Source organism: Martes martes (genome assembly GCF_963455335.1).
Source record: "Martes martes genome assembly, chromosome: 3".
Lineage (NCBI taxonomy): Eukaryota > Metazoa > Chordata > Mammalia > Carnivora > Mustelidae > Martes > Martes martes.
The window spans coordinates 131796996-131824632 of NC_137890.1; the positions used below are offsets into that span (position 1 = coordinate 131796996).

At 38.7% G+C, this 27637-nt stretch overlaps 1 protein-coding gene across 1 annotated transcript in view; it reads right to left on the reverse strand.

Annotated features, from left to right (window-relative positions):
• Window positions 1–27637, reverse strand: part of CERS6 (ceramide synthase 6) — a 308042-nt gene that overhangs the window by 204989 nt on the left and 75416 nt on the right. The window contains exons 2-3 of the mRNA XM_080798654.1: window positions 15742–15847; window positions 6221–6351 (exon numbers count right to left, since the gene is read on the reverse strand). Of these exons, the coding sequence (XP_080654780.1) occupies window positions 6221–6351; window positions 15742–15847 (237 nt within the window). The remainder of the gene's footprint in view (window positions 1–6220; window positions 6352–15741; window positions 15848–27637) is intronic.

The window sequence follows — 27637 nt, forward strand, 5'->3', positions numbered from 1 at the left end:
TCTGTTTTTGTACAACCCATGAGTTAAGAATAGCTTTTAAATTTTTAAATGGTTGAAAAAAATTTAAAGAATGCTTCATGACATACGAAAATGATAAATTCAAATTTCAGTATCTATTAATAAAGTTTTGTTGGAACATAGCCACATACATTTGCTTGGTCTATGGCTGTCTTTGTGCTATAACAGCAGTTATAACTGTGACAAGGTTCCTGTGGTCTAAAGTATTTACTTTCTGGCCATTGACAGGAAAAGTTTGCTGACCTCTGCTCCAGAGTTAAAACTGGCCTGAATACAATTGACAGGTTTAAAACCATTTTAAATAGTTAAGGATAGGGGGCGCCTGGGTGGCTCAGTCATTAAGTGTCTGCCTTCAGCTCAGGTCCAGATCCCAGGGTTCTGGGATCGAGCCCCTACATCCGGCTTCCTGCTCAGAGGGAGGCCTGTTTTTCCCTCTCCCACTCCCCCTGCTTGTGTTCCCTCTCTTTGTCAAATAATAAATAAAATCTTAAAAAATAATAATAAAATAAAATAGTCAAGAATAGTCTCGAACACTAAGACATTCACTGATTTAATCAAATCTGAACAATAAGTTAGCCTGTAACTATGTACTTTGGATGACAGATGCTATTCACTGGTCTAAGGGCTATTCTGAATTAATAAGAAACAATCACTGTCATGACAATAGCAGAAAACCAACTCAACCTTGTGCTTTTCAAGAACTAAGAGGTGGGGGCACCTGGGTGACTCGATTTTGGCTCAGTTCATGATCTCAGTCCTGGGATCCAGCCCCATGTGGGGCTTTGTGCTCAGTAGGGAGACTGCTGGAGATTCTCTCCTCCTCTACCTCTGCCTCTCCCATCACTCATGCTCTCTTGATCTCTCGCTCTCTAAAAAAATTAATCAATTAATTTTTAAAAACCTAAAAGGTTGTATTCCAATTCTATGATGAAATTTTTTCCAGACTCATGATCAGCATGAACTCATTGGTGATCATGTATCACAGTACTTAAAATATGAAGATGCCATTTATCTAGAAGATAATACTTTCTTATTCACTCCTTCAAAAACTGCATCTGTCTTCAGGGAAACTTTGGTGGTAAATAATGTTCACGCTGTGATCTGATGGTGGAAATAATCAAAACTGAAGTTTCTCTTTGGCAAAATTGTGTCCTTTGCCACAGTGTGGAACATATGGAAGATTCTACAGCAGTTTACAAAGACTTCTCTTTTGCAAACAGGTGACTGGGTTATGACAACTTGTTGAATATATTCACCATGCATTTGTTCAGATCAAAGATTGATCTGAAATAAAGGGATATGAGACTCAGCTTGTCCCCCCATGCAGCCCTCTTCTTCTCCCCCTCAATTATTAGGCTCCACTTTCTTATTGAGGTCACAAGACAGCATTGCTGATTTGACCAAGAAAAAATCTACCAAATAATAAAACAGGGACTGAGTGGCAGCATGAGGACAATGCATTAAACCACTCATTTCTCATTTCTCTCTGCTAAGTCATCCTTAGTTCAGTGAATCACCAATTAGGATCACAGGGCTTCTTTGAAGAAACAGAGTCACAATTTCAAAAGGTGTCCAGATTTTGGTCAGTCTGCTGCCACTGAACAGAAGCATCCAAATCTGGCAGGATTTGAGAGTAGTCTTAATCAGTCTCAATTCTAAATTGAAATTCCTAAAGGAGAGACAATCTTGGGTCCTCATCCTACAACAAGGTTCCATATGAGCAAACGCCGATCCACATAAATTAGTACTAATCTGTAAAGTGTAATATTCCTTGCCCTATATCTTCAGGTTATCATGCGGGAGATTTATCTGTCCAGTCAGGTGGAGACTGCCTAAACGAAAGCCATATATAACTTTCACTCCCAGGCATATGCTATTAAATGCACTGTACAATATTTAAAAATGATGAACGCACGTAGGGTACAAATGAGAGGGAAGCCATTTATTCTGAAAATTTATCTCTGCCCCTTCCTGTTTCATCCTGCGGATATTTTTTTACTGCAGATATTATTTGCTTTCCTATTATCCTGATGCAACTGTTGGAGGTGGGGAGGCAGAGCTTCAGCAGCGTCAAAGCATGGTTCCCCCAGTTCCACGGCTCCCAGGTAGAAACAGCTCCTCTGAAAATGTATCACAGGGTACCTCATTTTTTTTTAAGATTTTTATTTATTTATTTGACAGATAGAGATCACAAGTAGGCAGAGAGAGAGAGAGGAGGAAGCAGGCTCCCCGCTGAGCAGAGAGCCCGATGCGGGGCTCGATCCCAGGACCTTGAGATCACGACCTGAGCCGAAGGCAGAGGCTTTAACCCACTGAGCCACCCAGGCGCCCCCAGGGTACCTCATTTTTATAAATTCTTTACTCCCTCTTGAAAATCTCCCTTTCAGTTGCCAATAAAGATTTAAATGCTTCTGGAAGAAAATTCATCAAAACGAACACAGCTGGGAATGACTGACATCAAGCATGAAGGGGGAGAAAAAGCATGTCAATGTTTCAACACATTACTTGTTGAACGACTTCTACTGGGTTCATCTGCACGAAATGGGTGTGCCGAAAGTTGCACACGCCAGCCTTCGGTTACAAGCGCTGTTTGGCATGCGTCTTTCTGCCATTCCATACGCTGAAAGACGGAACACAAGTCCCCTGAAGATACTCTATTTTCTAAAATAGTGATTTAGATAGAACAGAGAAATGACAGAAACTGTGCAGTTGGGCCCTAGACCCTCAAGTCCCATATCCGTGTGGTCTTGCTCGCTAATGTGATTTTTAGGATCTCTGAACAGCAGTCCTCTCTTTTCAGAGATTAGTGCTTCTTAACCATGAATGTGTGTCCTAAGTACTAAGGGCATTTCTTTCAAGATGTCCATGTCCAGACCTCACCTGGGTCACTACGCTGACTCAGACATCCCGGGGTAGGGCTGCGTGTGTGCATTTTCAAAAGCTCACCAGGTGATTACACAGTGCACCCCTGGTTGGGAACAACTATTCTAGATCATTTTTTTATACTGATGAGCAAGTAAGCACAACACACAAACATACCTACGATGACCAATATAACTCTGCCTTATTCCTTGTGGCATTATCTAAATATTCCCCTTTGCCATCCCATTCCTTCCTCTGGATTTCTTTCTTTGTAATAGTCTTGGAGCTTTCCATAGTTTGATAATTTTCCTAGACAAATCTTATGCTAAGTCAGTGTATAACAGGCACTCTTCATTTGGGGAGGCAGCGTGCCAACTTAGATCAGGAAATCCTTCCAAGATAATGCCACTGTAACTTACAGTCATTTAACCAATATTTACTCAGCAGTATATATGTGGTGGGAAAGGCTAAGAATGCAAGAAAAACAAGATGTGGTTCTTGTGCCCTCAAGGAGCAAGTTTTATGTAATTAGGGTAAAAATATATGGACAAGTTAAGAAAAGTTAAATAACCACATGAGAAAGCATGTGATTCCATATTAAATTACCAGTACTTACAATGAGGACTCCAAAAACTCAAAAGAAGTGGTGTTCGTTCCAGACACTCAACAGTCAGGCCACATTTCTGAGAGGGCCTGGGGTTTGAAGAATGGGTAGAGGATAGACAGGCAAGGCAAAGGATATGGGTATACAGGCCAGGAACACAGCAAAACCAGGGCAGGAATGAACAAAGTATGGACAGTGAAAAGACAACCTTTCGGAAGGAAAGGGTCTTTTGGGTGACTGATACAAACACATCAAGGCTAGAGTCTAGCTAACAGGCTAAGGAGCCTAATAATTTCTCCTAAGTTGCAGAAAAATCATAGGATGAAGGATGAAGATAGCAGCATTTCGGGAATTTCTTTGTAACAAAATATCCATGAGTGTGAGATAAACAATAAGGAGAGCTATGAGAGTAATTAAGATCTGGGCCATGGCAGTGGCTTTACAATGAACTAATGGAGCTCGGTCAATGACTGGTTTGAGCTTCTGGCATGTAACAGAATGGAGGCATGCAAACAATAGGAGAAGGGAAGTCAGAAGGGGAAGCAAGTCAGAGTTGCCAGTCGGGAGAAAGCAGAGCGATGCCTCGGGAGAAACCTCTTCACTGGACACTTGACTTTGGAAGAACCCGGAAGAGGAAATAACTTCTGCACAGAGGATGGAAGGGAGAGTGGGGAAAGTAAGAGGTTGAAGGCTGAATGTGGAGAAGAAGCCCAGCTGAGAAAATGGAAAAATGCAGAATAACCAATGCAAACAGAAGGCCTTGGGGAGGCAAGAGAATCTGGTGGCACTCCAGAGGTTAAGGAAGAAGAGAGGTTCAAAACAAAGTTCATCAGCACGGTCCTCTGCAACAGAGAAGTCCGAGGCCACCAGTACTATCTCAGTGCTAGTCCCAGCAGTCCTGCCACGTGCCCTAGCCCACAGCTGAACTTTCTCCTCTCATCGTTAGTTACCCACCATCCATACCAAATGTGTAGCACACACACCTGTTTGTTGTATAATACCACTGATGTACATATACTCAGGTATTTGTCATAGCTCTTTGACACTATTATAATAAACTTCTTGAGGGAAAAGATCATAATTGATACTTTGGGTACCACCTCTCCCCCTCCCCCCCCCCATTGTGCCTTCACTTGCTATGTCTTTAGCAATCATTTAGAAATATTTTTAATGGGTTGTAACTATGCAGATTCAGGGAGAATTCGGGGAGAAGACATAGATACTGGTCTAGAGTTGAGTCCTGCTGTTTGAAGTGTGGTTCACGGACCAGTGGCATCACCTGGGAACTTGTGAAAAATGCAACTGCAGTTGCCATCCCAGATTGATAAGAGAATCTGCATTTTAACAAGATGTAGTGACGAATTCTTATGCACACTGGTAAGGAAACTGGTGTGGACTCAGTATAGCGTAAAAGAACTTGCACTGAGCTATCAAAGAAGTTAGCTGGAGGAAGGGAAGATAGCACATGAGTTTCAGCATGTGGTTCCTGTGCCCAGACCGAGCTTCACCCCTGCTCAGACCCGCAGCCCAACGGAGCCCAGGCTCTTTGCATGTATGGTGGGACAAGGCCAGGAAGCAATTCTACCTTTTGATCTGGAGCCCAGATGCATAAATCCTTCTTCCATAAGCTGCCACGGAGTTCAATTATAGGAAGGGCTTTGCAGATTTTATCTACCGGGTTGTTTTTCCAGGTTTTATAAATATTCTGACCTCCTAAAGATCCTGTTTATGCTCCCCATGTTTATCCAGCCCTAGGAATTTAGGATATTATTCAGTCTCTAATTCATTTCTCCCAGAATTCTAGGTTTCCCCTCTAAGTTTTAGACTGCAATTGCTAAAATACTTTTCCAGCATAATTGAAAGCTAAAGCTGAAAAGGCACCTCCAACCCCAAACAGAAAGAACCTGCAACAAAGGGAGCAACGAGGACAGCACTATTGTTCCAAAGACCAGGTGTCAGGAAAAAGCTCCCAAAGGACAGAGCTGTTAGACAAAGACACAGTCATATCCCAAAGGATGAAGACCAAACGGACCAATGAGCTCAAGGCCCAGAATCTTCCCTTTGTTAGAAATGTGCTCAATGCTTCAGTGTTTCTTTCTCTAACTTTCCTGTAGGTAAGTGTATTGAGTGTCACTATTTCAAAACAGCACGGTGCTAGTTCTCGGTGAGTCTTTTATTATTCTTAACTGCTTTATTGATATATAATTTACACACCATAAAGTTCACATTTCAGAAATGGAAGAGACCTTCATTCCATCCCTCACCTTAAAGCAATGCTTCATTACATTCACCGAAGGAATATAATACAGTTATTTCTTAAATCTCCAGGAATATGGGACATCGTCACGACTCTCTGATAATACATCTAACATCTCAGCTTTCACCAGTGGAAAGAACATCCTGACAAAGTCCCCTCTCTTAAAATGGCAACTGTTAACAGGAATGACCTCTAGAGTTCTGTGCCAGAGATGGCTGCCTGAAAACACCACGGCAGGTCCCTGTCATCTGCCTGCTGCGTAGGAACTCCACGAGAAAGTGAACTTCATTTCCTGAGGCCAAAGTGGAAATCACAAATTCTTACAAACGACTCTTCCTCCATTTTTGGGGTGGACTATTTTTCCACCAGGTGGCATCCTTTTTAGGGGCTGCTGGAGCCTGCATGAAGCCTCTATTTTTAACCTCAGGGATGGGAAGAGTACCTGGGTTTTTCTTTCAAAAAGGAAAACAGCAACTCACATGCTTTCACAGAACTTCCTCAGCGTGCTTGGCTTCTCCTGGTTGCATCTTTGTCGAAACCAGCGTTGAATGCTGCGAACATCCCAGTCCAGCTGCTTGGAGAGGCCTTCCAATCTCTTTTCATCAGGATGCTATGAAACAAGGCACCAGCAAAATCATTTTCATCGTCACTACAAACACATCTGCCCTTGTCTAAATTGAGATCCGCACCCCCCCCCCAAATTTACTACCTGCTACTGAGATTTTCTGTATTTACTACTGAGGACCTAGACCTTCCATTAGTAGCGCGGACATAAATAACCACTGAGGATTTAAAAATGTTACTCATTAGGAAACAACACTGAAACAAATGAATCTCGCTCTAACGCCTGCACTTCTTATCAGCACAGAGATGCAGTGAAACAGGCAACTAGCTGAATCAGCTCCCTCAGCCTTCAAGGAAAGGAGTTAGGTTAGGGTGAGTTTGCAAAGAGGCATCATTCAAAGGTTTCACTTTCTCAGGAAAAAAAAAAAAGCTAAACCCAATGATCACTCCTCGGGGTAACGTAGGGCAGACAAAAAAGCGGAGTAATCTCAACAGACCTCACTTCAGCCTAAGGCACCAATTCTCCTACAAAACCTGTCTTCCCTTTCCTCCTCTTCTCACTGCTCTGCTGCTCACACATTCCTCTTCTATCCCTCTTCTTGGTCCTTCCTTTTGACCAGATCCCCATCAGACCTTTCCATCAACTACGCATAACTTGAAGACACCAACTTGGCGAACAGGGAAGGAACCCTCTTTCTGGCTCGCCATAGGATGATACCAGTCTGTCTCCCACTCATTTCTATGACATTAGGAGGCGACAGCCATTTTCAACCACTCACTCTAATGGCCTCTCAGCCTTGGTTCCCTCACCTGTCAGGGTTATTTATCCACCCAAACAGGACTGTGGTAATGACCAAATGTAAACAACATGTCTAAGACTCCCTAAACACTCGTTTCTCCCCATTCTTACCTCTCTCCCCTCTCTTGGAGAGCTTAAAGACCACCCTGCCAGCAATTATGTGAATGTGTCCTGCCACACAACAAAACTCAGCGGAGTGAGGTCCATTCCTTTATTTGTTCTATCCTTCCTTTACTATAAATGCCGTGTTAGTGATCAGGGGAAATAACCAAAAATGGGATAGAGGAGGCAGGCAGAGCAGCCTCAAGTTATAAAGGTGGGATGTACCTGTGAGACCATTTCAAAGCATCTCAAGCAATTCAAGATGTCAGAGACACAGGGAACACCGCAAGTGGCCTCGGTGTTATGACGGAGGTTATAAAATGTGCTGGGCTTCAGTCTGTGCAAGTCCTTTGCCAGCTTTCAGGGAGGTGTGTACTTTGACATGTTTTTGCTTTCAGTACTCATGATCCCATCTACACTCTCCTTGTATGTCTATCTTAATTAAAAAATAGGGAAGACAGAAAATTCACATCCTGCTACATACCTTGGCTATACCATTTTCCTAGAGGAATCAACTTTTAATTTCAATTTGTTTTCTCAGCTTATTGAATAGGTCAAACATTCACATGGTTCACCAATTAACAACTATGCAAAGTTTCGCCTTCCCATTTTATTCCTACTATTTTCCCCCTTCCTACCCGCTAACCAGTTATTAAATCAATTCCTTTTCCAGAGTTATTTTATGCAAATATAAGTAAATTTGAATGTGTACTCTCACATCTCTCTTTGTCACACAAACGGCTGCATACTACATGTATCATTCTGAACTTTGGGTTTTTTTTACTTTATAATGTATCTTGGAACGTTTCCATATCAAAACATAAAGAATGCCCTCTTTCTTTTGTGGAACTGTCGTGATATGCTATAATTTACTTATCTACTCTCTTGTTAGTAGACGTTTAAGGTGCTTCTAGACTTCCACTACTACAAACAATGTTGTAATTAATCATCTTGTCATAGGTCATTAGACAGGCATACACTGAGATAAATTCCTACCAGCAAATGTTGGAGATCAAAGACCTATGCATTTGCAACTGCTTTAGATATTGAAAAGTTACCCTCACTAATAATTTTCCCAATTTATACTTTCACAAGCAAGAGTGCCCACAACATTTCCCAATGCCTCGCCAAAAGAGTACAGTATCCGATTTCTCAACTTTTTTTTCCAGTCTGATATAAAGTCATGTCTCAGTATATTTTTAACTTGATTTCCTCTTTTTATGAAACAGGAAAAACCATTTATGCTTCTTTTTTTATGAACAGTCTTTTTGTATCTATTGCACATTTTTTTCTTGATCTGTATTTTATTGATTTGTAGATTTGTAGATTTCTTCATTTATTAGTTAGTGCAGCTAAACCTGTGTCTATAACATAGGTTGCATACTTTGTACCAAGGTCTTTGTGTTTTAGAATTCGTCATGGGGTTTTCTGCTTGTTTTTTATTTGAAGTTTTTAAAAAGCGTATTTGAATTTATCAGTTTATTCTGTTATAACTTCTGAATATGGGGCCATAATAAGAAAAGCCTTCCCTACTCCAAATGTTCAAGAAATTAACATAGGAAGAACTGGCATCTTTACCCAATTTGTCTTCCGTATCCTTCGACAGTTTGAAAATTTTCCTCACATCCCTTGCACATCCTTGTTACATTTATTCCTAGGGATAGTATCTTTTCTGGTGTTGTTTGTGGTAACTTTTCACTTGATTCCTTTACTTTTTCAAATAGGCAGTTAGATAATAACATATAACTAGAATGTAAGCTCTATAAATGAAAAGGAAATTTTTAGTATCTTTTTTCATCTAAAATATACTAGGGACTCAGTAAATTCATATATATATATATATATATATATATACACACACACATACACACACACACACACACACACAGTTGGTAAATTATATTTTCCTAGAATAATTTCCATTTTACCCAAGTTTTTATATTTTCTTTGTCATATTAATAGAAAGACATCCTTTTTATTTTCCTCCATTTCTGCAATTGTTGATTATTATGTTAATTCTTGTGTTGTAAATTTGTGCTTTTTTAAATTGAGTTAGCTAACTTTCTACAGATAAAACTACTTTTGAATTGATTTTCAATTCTATAGCTTTGCTAACACAATTTCTGCATTTATTGCTAATTTCTGCCTTCTGCTTGCCTTGATTTGTTTTGTGGTTCTTTTTCTAATGTTTAAGTAAGTGTTGAAATTTGAGTTTTCATCTGAGTGCTGCTTTGGCACAGTACAAACGAGTGATGTCTTCATCCCCTCTGTTACCAAATATTCCGAATTTCTATTTTTATCGAAGAGTTGATTAAGAAAGCGAAGGATTTTCTGTTTTCTGACTTCTAGTATTACTAAGTTATGCTTATTTTTATTTTTTTTTAAGATTATTTATTTATTTATTTATTTGTCAGAGAGATCATGCAAGCACAAGCAGGGGGAGCCGCAGACAGAGGGAGAAGTAGTCTCCCCACAGAGCAAGGAGACTGATGCAGGCTTCAATCCCAGCCACTGAGGCGTCCCAAGTTGTACTTATTTTTAAAATTTATTACAGTTGTGTATATATATAATAAAGGTGATTTTTGTAAATATTTAACAGATATTTCAAAAGAAAGTATGGTCTTTACATTCAGAATATAGGGTTCTAAATGTACCGCTTAAATCTTCCTCATTAATTATGCCTCTTAGAATTTCTATCTTCTGTTCTACATTTTGTTCACTTAATCTGTCATGACCCAGAGGTAAATTAAAATGTCTTGCTATTAAATTATTTCTTCTTTCATTCTTTTTTTGAGTATATGGATACATTGACAATGCATATTAGTCATAACCACTTTATCTTTATTATGAATTGTATCCTTTGGCAAGAAAAAGCCAATTCTTCTTTTCACTTAATCCTTTCTGGCCTGAATTCCACTTCTATGTAAAAATAAAAATCTTAATTTATTATTTGTATTTGTCTATATACTGTTACTCATACTTTTATTTTCAATATTTGTAATTACTTTTTCTGCAGGTGTCTCTTATCAGCTACGTGACCCAAACCTAAATTAGTTTTTATTAGATGAGCCGAACCCATTTATATATATTGATATAACTGATAAGTTTGTTTATAGTTCTGTCACATTGTTATGCTGTTTTGATAAAAAAAAAAAACTTTTCATCTTGGCAAACCAAATATGGTTTTATTTTACTTCCTTTTTGTGGGTAATTTTTGTTCTAGATGTTATCCATAATTGTAATATTCTTCTGTTTGTTTTCAATCAATAATTCCATATGATCAATAGTTAAAATTAGCAAATTTCCTCTCCCCTCCCACCCAGCATTAGACAATAATTTTTATCTCTTTCTCAGTTTACTCTTGTATTGTTAAATATGCTTATACTTCTATTACTTGATTTGGCTGCTTAAACTGATTTGCTTTGACTCCCAGCTATCAGAGACTACGCAATTAGCGAATTTATTCTACCTCTGCCTTTCCCCCCTCCTCATCTTAAAAACTGTTAGTTGTATCACTCCTACACTGTGACAGCATATAATGTTTACATTCTGTCCTGTCATCCTAACCCTCAAATTTAACAGTTTAGATATTTTCAAACCTTAATGACACTCTAGTAACCTCTTCATTGGCTAAAATAAATGATTATAATAGTTTCTTCAAAAGGACTCATGAGAACAATTCCCCCAAATTTTTGCACATTCAAATCTGTTTGTCTAGGAAGCCTGGGTAGCTCAGTCGGTTAAGTGTCTGCCTTGGGCTCAGGTTATGATCCCAGGGTCCTGGGATCAAATTCTGCATCAGGCTCCTTGCTCAGCGGACAGCTGGCTTCTCCCTCTGCCTGCCATTCCCCCTGCTTGTGCTCCCAAATAAATAAAATCTTTAAAAACAAAACCTGTTTGTCTTTAACTGTTACAGAATAAAAACAATTTGCCTAAACATAAAATTCTTAGTTCACATTTTCCTTGAAAATGTTGGAAGTGTTGCTATAAAGAAGACCAGAGTCATGTTGATAGTTTTCCTTAAATAAGTGATTTGATTTTTTGCTTGACTGCTCAAAGAATTCCTTCTTTTATTTTTCAAGTCCAGTAATTAAAACTTCCATTTTTTTACTACATATTCATTAACATATTAAAATAAATCTCCATTTATTTTAGAAAAATTTTCTTGGGGGTGCCTGGGTGGCTCAGTTGTTAGGCATCTGCCTTCAGCTCAGGTCATGATCCCAGGGTCCTGGGATGGAGCGCCATGTCAGGTTCCCTGCTCGGTGGGGAGCCTGCTTCTCCCTCACCCACTCCCTCTGCTTGTGTTCCTTCTCTCGCTGTGTCTCTCTTTGTCAAATAAATAAATAAAATCTTTTAAAAAATTTTCTTGAATTATATCTTTCAATATTTATTCTCCTTTGCTATTTCTTGAGGGATTCTAATAATGCAGATGCTGGATCTGCTTGAGCTATATTTCTGATTATTTTTAGCTCTTTTTTGTTTCATTTAATTTCCTTTTTTTTTTTAAGATTTAATTTATCTATTTGACAGAGAGAGAGCACAAGCAGAAGAATCAGCAGAGGGAGAGGGAGAAGCATATACCTACAATTTTTTAAATACAGGGTAACATACCAAAAGTGGATGATGATGTGATTTCTCTGGATCATAAAACCTGGTTTCACAGCTGACATATATTTTTTTTTTTCCCTCAGTGGCTCAAGAATTGATTTGATTAGGAAAGTGAAGCTATTAGGATTATAGATAATGTGCCAATAATATGGCACAAGAATCCCCAAAATGTAATAAATAAATACAAATGAACAAATACACACACACACTCTAATTTATTTATACCAGATATACACAGAAACAAACAGATGTTACCTCAAAAGGAAAGACTCTTAAAGAAAACAAAGGGGTTCAAATTCATCAGATAATTACAGAGATGAGAACTACACAGTCACATCATGTGACCAGTGTGGTCACAAAGGGATGCATATTCAGAAAGACCTACACTTGGGGTTTCAAGTTCTATGGCTGTTATCTCAAAATTCTTAATAATTTTGTTACAGAACTGGTATTTTGTATATGAAGTCCAGTGGGACAGAGGAACATGTGTCAGGAGCTCAGTCTTAGCTCATACACAGTCCTACCACTTCCCCTTGACAAGTTCTGGGGAACTCATTTCTCTGTCCCCTGGCTCCCCAAGCTCCCCAGCTTCCTCCCCCTTCCCACTCTGCCTAGTGATTACTGCTGCCTCGGTGCAAGCATGGAAAGGGCAAGAGGTGGGTGTGCCTACCGCACAGTGTCTCTGTGTGGGACATGGAGACAGCCATCTGCACCTTAGGCTGGCACGCCCCTGTGCATTTGGTGGGTGAATCAATAGGAACAAGTCTCTTCCTCACCCCAATCCAGGTCCCAAGTGTGTCCTGGTGTAGATACTACAATACACTTGGGAGTTACCTGTCACTGTGGATTGGGGTAGTAGGCCCATGGAAAGGGGAGAAGCCTGTCTCAAACTTGCCACCCCTGGCCAGAGAAGGGTAGGCATGTGGGCTACCCTGCATTTTCATTCTGCAATGGCCCCACAATTATGTAGCCAGTCCTATACAGAGCATATTTTAACAGTTTTGGCTTTTTTTTTTTTTAAGGATTTTATTTATTTGACAGACAGAGATCACAATTAGAGAGGCAGGCAGAGAGAGAGAGAGAGAGGGAAGCAGGCTTGCCGCTGAGCAGAGAGCCTGATGCGGGGCTCGATCCCAGGACCCTGAGATCATGACCTGAGCGGAAGGCAGAGGCTTTAACCCACTGAGCCACACAGGCGCCCCTATTTTAACGGTTTTGAGGGTGCATCCCTACACACTTGAAAGATGGTAACCATGCCCTTCTCCAAAGGTGACCTGAAATCATGGTCAAGGCCAGGTTGTTGGGATGATCACTCAAACACACACAAAAACTGCTGAGACCCTCTGAGTGCTGCTCCTTCTATTCTGGTCACCTGACCCATTACTTTCTCGTATCAGAAATAACACTGGACAACTATAAAGAATTCAGGGAAAAAGTGTTCCAAATTTTGCTGCATTTATGTTTAAAACATGAGGTTTCTGCTCTAATCACGTAAAAATGCCCAACAGAATCACCTTGGAAAGTAAGAGAGTATGATTACAATTAGTTAGAAGTAAATATTCTCTAGAACAGTCAACCTGACTGCAAAATCCTTTTATTACCTTTATAGAGGAAATTCTCCAGTAACCATAATAAACATAAGGCAAGGGAATAAAATGTCCACTACAGAATTTCTAAAGGGATACATCACATTTGGGTAGAAAACTCATTTTATTATGCACTTAGAGTAGTTCACAAAGTGAATACAAGTATATTATAATCTCATTTTAAAAACCTGATAACTTCCTACACTTCTGCTTTTTCACCTGCAGTAAATTGATATGTTACATGAAAACACAAGTTTTTTTCTTAGTATTTTCTTCCTTTAAGTACCATAAGATATGTCCGCCTTAGGGTTAGAACTTGACAATCTAAAATCAGCCCATAAAACTCCAGAAGAAGAGTTCTTCGAAAAATCTCATACATTCTTCTCTTCTTCCCAGCAGAGATATGAAAAGCACCTACTGCTTTCTTCTATTTCTCCAGGAAAAAGATCATTTTTAAAAGAATAGAGGATAAAATCCTAGCGAATCTTGGCAGAAGACCGTAAGATAAACAAAAATGTTTGTATAGCTGAGTTAATAGTTTTCAGACAAGAGACAAGTAATACCAATGGTTAACGATACAAATACCAAAACAGGAATAAAACTTGCTTAACGCTGTCAAACCACATTTCAGAAGCCTGAGCAATTTTCCCAGAAAAATGAAAAAGTGAAAATGAACCATTTACTATACAAACACACAACACTTGTCCTAGAATGTTACACCCCACCTGACCTTCTTTCTCGTCTCTGCCAGAGTGAGATAAAGAAAGAGAGACGAGTAAGAAGATACTTGGGCGCTGTGATGTGCTTCCTTTCCTCATGGCCTTGGATGGTTTGCGGCTTGGTCTTTCTCCTCCCTTCTTTGCTCTTAAGGCGCTATGAGCTGAGGGGCGCCAATCTTCCCCTTGCCTGGCTCTGTTCCCCCTGCCCCTAGTTTGGACTTGAACTCACCACAGTGACGATCTCTTCCCCTACTTTCTCCACAGGGAATGGATAGCTTAGAACTCTCCAGACCCGTCCTTCATTCTTTCATGTTGCAGCTTTTCTGTCCTCCATTTATTCCCTCATGTTTACATCTGCTAAGTATCGAAACTGCAGGAACATGAGGACAATGCGAGAAGCAGATGGGCTCTTTTTCTCACTCGCAACGATCACTGCATTTTTCACATATTGAAGGTCTGTGGCAACCCTGCATCGAACAAGTCTATCGGGGACTTTTTTTTTTTTTTTTTTTTAAATAGCATTTGCTCGCTTTGTGTTTCTGTTTCATGGTTTGGTCATTCTGGCAATATTGCAAACCATTTTGTTAATATTTTATTTGAACTGCTGCACTCCCTTGACAAAACCTTAATGGATGAGAGGTTGCTTCTTATGAATGAACCAAGAAAGTGGTTTCTTGAGATGGAATCTCTTCCTGGTGAAGACGCTGGGAAGATGGTTGAAAGGACAAGAAAAGATTTAGAGTAGTACATAAATCGAGTTGATAAAGCAGTGGGTGAAGCCTGAGAGGACTGACTTCAATTTTGAAAGAAGTTCAACAGCGGGTAAAATGCTATTGAAAGGCAACGCTGCACGTGCCACCCATGCTACAGAGACATTGCTCGTGAAAGGAAGAATCAATCAATGCAGCAAACTTCCTTACTGTCGTATTTTAAGAAGGTGCCACCATCGCCCAAACTTCAGCAACCACCACCCTGATCAGTCAGCACCCATCAACATGGAGACAAGAACTTCCACCCAGTAAAAAAGGTCACAACTTGCTGAAAGCTCAGATGATGGTTGGCATTTTTTAGCTATAAAGTATTTCTTAATTTAGGTATCTACATTTTTTTTTAAGATACGATACTCTTGCTTACTTAACAGACTGCTATACAGTGGAAAGTGACTTTTATATGCACTGGGAAACCAAAATATCCATCTGACTCGCCTTATTGTGGTATCTGCTTTATTGCAGGGGTCTCTGACCAGACCCATGATATCTCCAAGGTATGTATCCCTGTACATTCATTATATTCCTCAGCTCTGCCCAGCCAGTTCCAAAAAATCCCATCCAACTGTTATACGTCCTGCTTCATGTCATGGGAGATTAAAAGAGGCACAGAACTAGACTGATCACTGTCCAATCTAGACTGTTCTTTACAGACAAGCCTCTAAAATCAACGTGAGAGGAAACAAACAGGTGTCAAACACGTCCGCTTTTATTCAGCTTCTTCCCAGCTTAATTTCCAGCATGAGGCTGGGCAATTAGTTCTCAAACCCAGGAGGAAGAGAAGGGATTAAATAATTTCAGATTGAGAATGGTGGTCACGATAATTCACACCGTACAAAAGGACAATCATACCTTCGTAATTGCAGTGAAGACCTTTTCCAGAATGGCATTTGGCTGGGCAATTTGTGGTCCATTGGCCTGTATGTTGAGGGCTATGGCACACGGTTTGGCTACAAATCTTTAAAAAAAAAAAAAAATAGAAGAAGTTACTCTTTCTATAGCTGTTCTTAACGTCACCGATTCATTACATAACACTCAGCTGTAAGTTCTGAGACTGAACAGGTAGAAAGACCACCAAATGACAAAGACAAGTACATAAGTAAAATAGAGAAGCAAAACAAACCATCATTTTTAAATGATATAATTTATGTTTTTCTTACTAACATCTGGCTAGCAATTGTCATTGTTCATACATTTTTGCTGTGAGAAAGTATTTACTAACCATCTGATGACACATGGGAAATGTACCTTTGATCACCCCTACATCATAAAATTGGCCATTTTGCTTCCATAATCAAAGCACACTATATTCAGCCCCAATTCCTTATGGCTTCTTAAAATTCCTGCTTTGTGGTTATTTCTGTCTCTCTCATATGGAGTAACGAACAATGTCAGACAGCATGATGTCCCAGACAAGTTGAAAAGTCTGAAATGATTACGAGCATCTGCTGCACTGTTTTTATACAAAGCGAATGACTATGTTAAGAAGAATGGGCAGAGCTTCATTTCTGGTTGTGTTTGATATGCGAATGAGTAGTAAAGGGCATGGGCCCCCAAAGGTAGGGTGACATCTCTAAGGCTTTTTTTTTTTTTTACACATTTACAACTTTAAGAGTTGTTTTAGCCTAAACGTTCCAGAAATAAGGTTTTGTGAATGTTCTTTTCAGTAGTGACATTTAACGTTTTCTACTAATACAAAATAATATAATACCAGATGAAAAGTTTTACCCATATTAATTTAATGTTGGCCAAATCCAATAACTGATGAGTGTACAAAACAGATCATGAAGCTTCTTTAATATTACTTGACAAGATTAAAGAATAGTAGACAAAGGAATTTTTTTTTAGGTGGGACTAATGAAGTTTACATACATACACCACTTAATATCCTACTGGGTCCTATTTCAAGTTAAAGAGAAGACATTTATTCAAACAGAAAAATGGAAGACTGTACATGCAAACCTAACCCAGGAAAGATATATACAGGAAGTGTGATATAATACCTGTTTTGCTGGGCTCTCTGGGACAAAGTTAGAAAGAAGGAGTGGTTACCCTTTCTTAGTATGTAAGTGTTCTAGAATCTGGAGTTTTCCCCAAACTTGCATTCTAAATTCTTTTTAATGTAAAATGTTCTAAGACATATTACCCACGCCCCTACATTCTTAAAGAAACATGTAATCTTTTTCACTCTGGGTCTTCACTATGAACGATAATCATGGAACTATGGCTATAGCTTGTGGAAAAAAATGAGGTTTGACGGGTAATGCCCACAGAGGAGAGTCCAGAACTTTTCTTGACAAAGTTTCCTGCTTTGTGGTTTTCTGCCTCCTCCTTATGATTGGGAGTGTGAAAAGATACAAGGTCCAGCAAGGGTGGGAAAAAAGATAAAACGGCAAGATTAATTTGGTGTAAGGGCCAACATCAACTCGTCATTGGTTGCTTTCTACTCTTCCCTGTCAGATTTCTCCCCTTCCTTCCCTCATCTTCTCCATCCCCACAACTTTTAAAATACTGTTCAAATTTCCTTTCTGAATATGCCATCATCCTTTTAACAACCTTCTGTCCCAGTACATGGTCTTTTTTCTATCTTCTAAAGAGTTAGAGTTGAAATGCAGAGGGTGATTGTTTTACCTCTGAATATACCATGGCAATGCTTATTTTCCTAAGAGTATCCCTAAGTATAAGAAAATATAGACATTTTATTTTGTGTTTGTTCCCCAAAGACTTTCTGAATCACTGCTGGGCATTTTGTTTCTTCAGAGACAGTATGAGACATCAAATAAAACCCATGACACAACTACCATAATTTTGTTACCTAGCATCATGGTTCATTAGAGAAAAGCTGTTTTTTTGTTTTTTGGGGTTTTTTTCCCCCAATGCTGCCTCTAACAGAAATAAATTCACAAAAGCGGTCTTTCACAGGTTTGTAGAGACAGAGAGATAGATGGGAGTGGGGGTAGGAGGCAAACCTACAAATACAATAGTTAAAAGGAAATATGTACTTTCAAACTTTGATGATTACCTTTATAAGGAAATGCTCACCTAATTACTTTATCAAAGCTAGCAACACTGTCTTCTCAAGATCAAACATCTATAAAGTATTTTCATGTAGTAGAACATATGTGCAAGGGAACATAACAGGATAGGAGCTTTAAAAAAAACTAGTCTTGGTTTAAAAGCAGAGAAAATACCTAAGACATTTCTACTTTTTAATTCTATTTAACCACACGTATTTGTATTTTAAACAGGAATTGAACATCTCTGCACAGAGCACCAAAGTAAGCTCTGGGCTGTGGTGTGGCTAAAGGTACAACAAAACACAAAGTGATTATTGCACTCAAAATGTTTACAGTATGTGAAAGGAAATTAATTTTAAAAAAATAAATGAAGGCATAGAGGGTAAATATCAGTTCTAACCACTTAACACCATGTAACCTTCAGTGCGGAACATAGCCAGAGACTTTTCAGTCCTTTCTAACTCTACCATTTCCTGCACTTCCCAAAACAGCTGTAAGGCTGCAATGGAGGATACGTAAACCTAAGTATGGTGTAAATGTATAGAATTAAATCACACACACACACATACGCACACATGCACAAATGAGTATAAGTACACCTGGAGAACAAGTTCAACAGATTTTATAAATACCATTATCATATATTCTGGTTGTTACATTACACTATAGTTTTGTAAAATGTTACCATTGGGGGAAACTGGATTAAGAGTGCATGACCTCCCAGTGTATTACTTCTTAAAACTGCATGTGAATTTATAACTATCTCAATAAAGATTTCAGTTAAAAAATAATTAGAAAAATTCTCTTTTTACAGTATGGACCTCCTCAAAAAGTTAAAAACAGAACTATCCTACAACCCAGTAATTACTCTACGAGGTATTTACCCAAAGAATACAAAAATAGTAATTCAAAGGGATACATGCACCCCAATGTTTTTAGGAGCATTATCTACAATAGCCAAATTATGGAAACAGTCCAAGTCAACTGATGAATGGGTAAAGAAGATGCACATTTACACAATGAAGTATAACCAGCCATAAAGAGGATTGAAATCTCACCATTTGCGGCAACATGGATGGAGCTAGAGATAGCATAATTCGAACTGAAATAACTCAATCAGAGAAGACAATACCATATGATTTCACTCATATGTGGAATTCAAGAAACAAAACAAATGAGCAAAGGAAAAAGAGAGGCAAACCAAGAAAACAGACTCTTAACTATAGAGAACTGATGGTTGCCAGAGGAGAGGTGGGTGGGGGGTTGGGTCTAACAAGTCCTGCGGATTAAGGCATTCATTTGCTGTGATGAGCACCTGTGATGTATAGACGTACTGTATCACTATACTCTACACCTGAAACTAATATAACACTGTAGATTAACTAACTGGAATTTAAATAAAAACTTCAAAAAAAAAAAAAAAAGAAAAAGAGATGGAGCATAGAAAAAATGTGAAACTGTAGATTAATTATCTCTACTGCTGAAAAGACAAATTTTTTCCTATAGCAGTGGTTTTTTCTAATTTTTTAGTTTAAATTCAATTAATTGGCATGTAATGTATTATTGGTTTCAAAGGTAGAGGTCAGTGATTCATCAGTCTTATATAATACCCAGGGCTCATTACATCACATGCCCTCCTTAATGTATCACCCAGTTACTCTACCCTGACCCCAGCAGCCCTGTTTGTTTTCTATGCTTAAAGGTATGGTTTGTCTCCATCTCTGGTTTTGTCTTGTTTTATTTTTTCCTCTCTTCCCGTATGATTCCCTGTTTTGTTTCTTAAATTCCAGATATCAGTGAGATCATATGATAATTTTTTTCTCTGACTCAGTTATCTCATTTAGCATAATACCCTCTAGTTCCATTCGTGTCATTGCAAATGGCAAGATTTCATTTTTGATGGCTGTGTAATATTCCTGTGTGTGTGTGTGTGTGTGTGTGTGTGTGTGTGTGTGTGTACACACACATCTTCTTTATCCATTTATCTGCTGATGGACATCTTGGCTCTTTCCATAGTTTGGCTATTGTGGACATTGCTGCTAGAAATATTGGGGTGCAGGTGCCCCTTCGGATCACTACATTTGTATCTTTGGGGTAAATACCTAGTAGTGCAATTGCTGGGTCATAGGGTAACTCTACTTTCAGCTTTTTAAGGAACCTCCATACTGTTTTCCAGAGTGGCTGTACTAGCTTGCATTCCCACCAATAGTGTAGGAGGGTTGCCCTGAAAAGACAACTTTAAAAAGGTGATAAGTGGGGCGCCTGCGTGGCTACGTGGGTTAATCCTCTGCCTTCAGCTCAGGTCATGATCTCAGGGTCCTGGAATCGAGCCCCACATCGGGCTCTCTGCTCAGCAGGGAACCTGCTTCCCCCTCTCTCTGCCTGCCTCTCTGCCTACTTGTGATCTCCCTCTCTCTGTCAAATAAATTTTAAAAATATCTTTAAAAAAATAAATAAATAAAATAAAAAGGTGAAATGCAGAATTTATTTTTTTTAATATTTTATTTATTTATTTGAGAGCAAGAGAGAGAACACGAGCAGGGGGGACAGGTAGAGGGAGAGGGAGAAGCAGACATCAGCAGGGAATCTAATGTGCAACTCAATCCAAGGACTCTGGGATCATGACCTGAGCCGAAGGCAGTTGCTTAACTGACTGGCCACCCAGGCACCCAGAGCAGAATTTCTTTCTTTAGCTTTAGTGCCTCATTGTGGGATCTGTCTATACCTTTATGTATCTTTGACTTGCTATAATAAATCCACAATTAGGACTAAAAGAAATTGTTTTTGATGTGACAGAATGAGGCTCTAATACAGATTTTTCATCTTTAAAAACTCTGTACAACATACAAATCAACACCCCCCCCCCTTTTAACTAAACTACCTAGGGACTTAGGAGAATGAATAAGAGCAAGTAGACTTTAAAAATGAGCCAAGGTAGGAGCAAGCAACCAGCAGAGAGTAAGTTCCCTGTCTATTTATTTATGTTTATTTTGCAGCTCTCCCCTGAGAACAGACACAGTCATAGCACCAGATGAGACACTGATAGCAAAACACACTCTCTTTCTAGCTGTAGGAACCAGAGGAAGGAGCCTGGGAAAATCAGAGACTGATGAGGGAACCATGAAAGGAGAAAAGCCAGAGAAGCCAATCCCTGATTCTGTGTATAATCAAGCATGATTCTGGCTGACCTCTGAACTATGTACATACAAGGTAAACTGAAAGCAGTCAGGAGCGAAGATTTAAAGAATTGAACTGAGGCCAAAGCCACTGTCCACTGAAGGCATGGCAGACTACAATTTGAATCCAACTAAGTAAATCACCTGTAAGCAAAAAACATCAACACTTTTCAGGGCAACATAAAAAAAAAATCTAGAATCTCCACAATTTAACCTTCAAACTCCAGGATACCATCTAATATGTTGATGAAAAGCAAAGTAAAATATGACCCACACTTCGAGGAAAACACATAGAAAGATATTCAGTGAACTTGAAGGTAGGACAATAGAAACCATGCAATCTGAAAAGAGGGGGAAAAAAACAGTGGAAAACAAACAGACTTTGAGGACCTGTGGAACAATTTTGAAAGGCTAATGTATGGGTAATTTGAGTTTTAGGGAAAAAGCGAGACAGAGTGGGTAAGAAAAAGAAAATATTAGAAAAAAATAGAGTTTGCAACTTCCCAAATGTGATAAAAGATAAACAGATTCAAGAAGCTCAAGAACCCCAAAAGAGTAAGTTTGAAACGAAGAAAACCTAGACAAATCATAGTCAATCTGATGAAAACCAAATATAAAGAGAAAACACTGAAAGTCGCCAGACAAAAATGGCACATTATATAGAGGAAACAATTCAAGCTATATATACACTGGAATGACAACTATAAAATAAAACACATAATGGAATAAAATCTGAAAAATAAAAAATCACTATGTTTTAGCAGAAGAATTTAGCACCATACTTCTTTTGTTGTTTCATTTGTTGGGCAACAAAACTCAGGTGGACAAAGGTGGTGTAGTTCATAAAAATACAATGAACTTAGGGGTAAAAGAGAATTATGGACAGGGCCAAGACAAATACCAACTGTATAAAAGTCATGCTCTCCTAGAGCTCAAGAAATGCTTATTAAGCACCAAAATTCTACTGAGCCTTCATTTCTGTAACTTTTGTGGACTTAGAAGTGGTGTACAGTACAGAAAGTATAAAAGTAACAAAAAACACCTAATAATATTAAAAATCACCAGAAATGCTATCACCCAAAGATGAATATTTATTGGTATTTGAGCATTCTTTTGCTACCTCTCCCCCATACACTTTATATATTTTTAATGCCTTCTTACTGTATTTTTATGAAAAATTAGATCACACTGTATATATTTAGTAATCTTTATTTTCCTTCTCTGAATGTCTCCCAAGAAATTACATATCCTTGTATAACATGGTATTCAGTGGTAATAGAGATCTAAGTGTTCTTACTTTTTGCTGTTGTGAAGACTCTCTCAGGAAATAGCCATTAGACCCTTTCTGACAGTACAAAACTCTGGTCAAAGTCCAATTACCACAATACAGATTCAAGCAAAGATGAATCTGAATGATTAAATTCTTCATGTCATCATGGGATAATTATCCATTGTTCCATGTTCTTGATCTTTACCACTTGAATTGTGGATCACCCTTGGTAATATTTTCAAAGCTTCAAATAAATCAGTCATTAAGTTTTGAATAGGAAAATCTCTAGACTCTTCTATATCCTGAATTTTTGTATTTTTTAAGATTTTTGATGGTCAGTAGAAAAAAATGTGCAAAAGATGCAAAATAGGCAATCAAAGAAGACAGAAATATCAATAAACATATAAAGAGATATTCAACACCACCAGGAACTGCAACAATGCCATTTTACAACTTTCAGGCTGGGTCTGATAATGTAAAATATTGCTGAAGATTTGGAGAAACAAGAACGCCAATAAACTGCTCATGGTAATTAAGTAAAGAAATTTGTAACAATGACCAATAAACACAAAAGGATGATCCTCCACACTCAGTTTCAAAAACTGATATAAAGACACCATGTCATTTTCACCTATAATATCTGCAAATTTTAAAAATTCGATTAAATTTCAAAGCTAGTAAGAGTAAAGAAAAACAGGTACTCTGATAAACTGCTGACAGGTGTCCAAACTGGTACTATCTTAGAAATGCAATTTACCAATACTTAACAAATTATTAAGACGCCTAAGCCCTTGTGGGCATTACTAGTTACACATCCTACTAGAAATTTACCCTACAGATATACTGGCATTTTTAAAAATAAAGTTTATTGAAGTATTGCTTGAAATAACAAAAAAGGCAGGAAACAAATATTTACCCAAAGGATACACATGAAATATAGCACATCCATACAACGGAATTCTATAAGGTGGTTAAAATGAAGTAGATTTGTGGAGCTTCAAGACATGGTAGTTAAATGTAAAATGCAAGATACAGAACAAGTATTATCATATTTATTTACTTAAAAAACACTTTTATTAGGGAGAAGAGTGAAAAGTTATTAATGGTGATAGTCTTTTGGGGGTTAATAAGATTGGTTTGCATTTTATACCTCTCTGTATTATTTAAATTTGTATGTATGTTTGCTTTATATTTACTTTAAGGGTAAATAACATTTAAATGCCTTCAATCAATATTTAATAACATAAAAAATGCTCAGAGGCAGAAGGTAAAGCAATGTTTATCTGATGACTATTTATTGATACATATAAATTTCTGACATATAAAAGAAATTGAAAATACACTAAAAGGTTAATCATGCCTACTGCTAGGTAAAAAGATTGTGGCTTACTTCAACACTCTTTTTTATGCTATTCTATATTTTTCTACATCTTAAAATGAGATTTCAAATACCAAAAGTAAAAAATAAAAATCTTTAAAAATAGAGACGAACAGAATGGTTTCTATGCCAGGTAAGACTCAAAACCTTAATGACACAAAAACTGAATATGGAAAGCCCTGAGACAGCTGCATACCAGCTAATGCCATACAGTTCTTCAAGCAAAGGGCTCCATTGTGACTGAGACAAGGAAGAGAACAGTAGGTGGAATAAAAATAAAATGCCATTTCAGTACCTTGTCAATTAGACAAAGGATGAAACTCAAGTCAATGGGGGCACCAAAAGATACAAAACTATGTAACTGCTTGAAATTACTTCAAGAAAAATGTTACCAATACTGACTAAGTATACTGAGAATTCTGAGATGCCACAGGAAGAAAGTTGCTTCTGCCCATGCCTGGAGACACTACGGAATTTCTCTATTTCCTCATCTATATAATAAAAGCCATAATTAGACTCCTTCTCATATCTAAGTCATTGACATCTTGAGACCAACTGGAAAGGAGACACTACAGAATTTCTCTATTTCCTCATCTATATAATGAAAGCCATAATTAGACTCCTTCTCATGCTGGAAAATATATCTAAGTCATTGACATATTGAGACCAACTGGAAAGGAACAGAGATAGGAGAAGATGGCACACAGGGTATGCGTGCAGAAGACAATTTTCTAGCATCACACAGTAGAAAGGAAAATTCCTTTAGAACAAACCAATATCCAACCCATATCTCTAGTGAATTTGCTCTGAGCATGAAATCTTGGAAAGCTGCTTAGTATTTCTGAACCTTGGTAACCGCATTTATAAAATGGAGACAGTAAAACCAACTTGGCAAATTTTGTGTGAACATTGAAAGAATGATTATAAACCTCATATCACAGGGTTCAACTGGCTAGTCTGAAATTTTCATTATAAGGAGCATATGTTTTACACATTAGGAGGATCTCTAGTCAGTGCTGATTGGTAACCTGCAATGGGAAATGGCAAAAATTCATAAAAGAGCCAGAAAACTAAAGAGCTTCTTATGTTCCTTGGTTTAGCTTTCTTTCTCCAAGCCAGATTTCTTCTCTAAAGACATCATTCAGAAACTTCCTTCGGGTATGAAACCCTCCTGTACATTTCTTCGCAATTTCCTGTGACTCTATAATTATTTCAAAATAAAAAGGGAGAAAAAAAAAAGAAAAATCTTCCTTTGGTATCCTATTTTAGTTTTTCATCATGTTTGACTCAAAATATTCTTCCTGCATAATTTTTTCTTGCTGAAATGTAAACCCATTTCCTCTTTTCTCAGCCCTCTGGAGAGAGAGGTCAAAACCTCCTCAAATCCCTGAAAACCCTGATTAAGCCATTCTGCATTCTTCTCTCTTCAAGAATAAACAGGCTGGATCCCATAAATCTTTCCTTATCCATCTTTTTCTAACTTTGAATTTTTGTTTTCCTAGACCTTTAAGGATTCTTTTCTGAGTCTAACTTATCCTATTCTTTAAGGAAATAAAGAGACTCTCAGACAATGGCTGCTTTTATTCGTAAATAATCATTGCAGAGACTTCGTTGGTGTTAATAAAAAATCACAAGAACAATTCTAAAAGTTACAGCTAAATCATAAATAGCTGTGGTAAAGGGACCTGCCCATCTAGTCCACACCAACCTTGGCAGAGGTGCAGATCAGAAACTGGAAGGCCAGCAGGTGCCATCGGCTGCGAACTGAGATCTTTGGAAAGCCCAAGCTGACCTGAGAAATGTCAAAACTGCCTCTCCTTGGTATGTACTTCCAGAATTCTGAAAACAAAAACTCTGGACGTCAGACATTTATTTCATCATGAGCTCACTGCAACTATTCAAGAAGCACAGTATCAAGCCTTTAAAGATAAAGTTCGTAAAAAGTCCTGTCTTAATTAAAAATATGCCCCTGTATTTTGCATAAAATAATAAAAGGCATTAGAGATATCTGTAAGGAAAACTGTATAGTGTGTATTTATATATGAAAATACCCTTGTAGTCAGGAAAGTCCTTAATATGGTACCACTAAGCTGATATTTTCATTCTGATACTGATAAAATTACCGTAACTGTCAATCCCTCTTTTGGGAATATTGCCCACATATGAGTAAGGTGTTATTTTTCACCTGCACTTCTTCATACATTAAGAATATACTCTGTGGGGACACCTGGGTGGCTCAGTTGGTTAAGCCGCTGCCTTCGGCTCAGGTCACGATCCCAGCGTCCTGGGATCGAGTCCCACATCAGGCTCCTTGCTTGGCGGGGAGCCTGCTTCTCCCTCTGCCTCTGCCTGCCACTCTGTCTGCCTATGCTCGCTTGCTCTGTCTCTCTCTCTGACAAATAAATAAATAAAATCTTAAAAAAAAAAAAAAGAATGATACTCTGTGGACCTCCCATGGAGGGATACAACTGCCCCCTCACAGAATCTGTCACTCCATCCGCTCTGTCTCTTTACCTCCTTGACTGCAATTTCGGCAATTCCATCTCTAACTGCTGCTTCCAGCACAGGCTGTCAGCTTTTGACACATCTCACCAATCAAGAGCTTGGCCAGAGAGCCTTGTAATTCCCTGCAACTGTACCCGCCAGCACTCTAACGGATACCCTCCTTGTCACTGTCCTCTCTGTGATGGGGGTCTAAGTACCCCTGATCACTCATCTTCCTTAGATGACCTGTTGAGCAAACAGAACCGCAAGCAGCCAGCCTTCAAGGTCTTACGGGACCTTGTCACTGGGAGATCTGTCTCAAGACTGGCTCTGAGCCAAATGGGAGATTCTGAAGAGTTCCAAGCCTTCCTCTATGCATTAATCCCTTCATTCTACTCCATCTGCCAGGTGCCTTACAGTACACCATGGGCTTTCACCCTTCATCTCAGTCACCATCCCAAATGTCTCTAAGAGAGAAGCAAACTGCTTTTGCCACTGTTTTACAGAAGACTTCAGTGTTTCCGTGACTTGAATCATACACTAAGGGGTTAGAGGTGCAGGTCAGCATACACCTCTCTTCTTCTCACCCAACATCTCTGACTGGTTGCAACTGGTTACACACGCTTCATGGGTCTTTTGGCCTAGATGTCAATGCCGCAGGATTGGCCACTGGTGTCTCAAACCCACAAAATCTGGTCATCAATCACCAACAGATGATGCCTGGTTTTACTTCTGATCTACCACTGAAGATTTCCGGGAACGTGTGCAGGTAAACCAGGATAGCGTCCTTTAGTTTGGTGGTGGATCACTAACAGCACGATGGCTTTACAGAATTCGAAAACAGAGCCAGCAGTTCATGAAGGAGAGTTTCATAAAGGTTTTCATTTAAGCTCGTGATCAACCACCATGCTAAACTTCCACCAGAAGAATTTGAAGCCTAACAAATTTTAACACCACTTACATATCATGTGTCTATTTCACTGTGAAGAACAGACAGAATGAGACAGAATGAAGGGTAGCATCATTCACACACTGACAGTAATAAAGAATGATTAAGAAAATGGACTCTTGGGGTACCTGGGTGACTATGTCGGATAAGAGTCCAACTCTTGGTTTTGGCTCGGGTTGTGATCTCATCCTTGTGAGATCAGTCTGTGCACCAGGTTCCGAGTTCAGTACGGAGTCTGCTTGAGACTCTGTCCCTCTGCCCCTTCCCTGTGTGTGTGTGCACTCTTTCTCTCACTCTCTCAAATAAAGAAGTTTTGGAAGGGAGGGAGGAAGGAAGGGGGGAAGAGAGGGAGGGAGGGAAGAAGGAAGGGGGGGGGAGAAGGAAGGCAGGAGGGAAAGAAAGAAAGATGGGTGACTCCCGACCTCAGCAAAATCAGTCTACTATAAAATGACAAAAGCTGAATGGCCACATGTG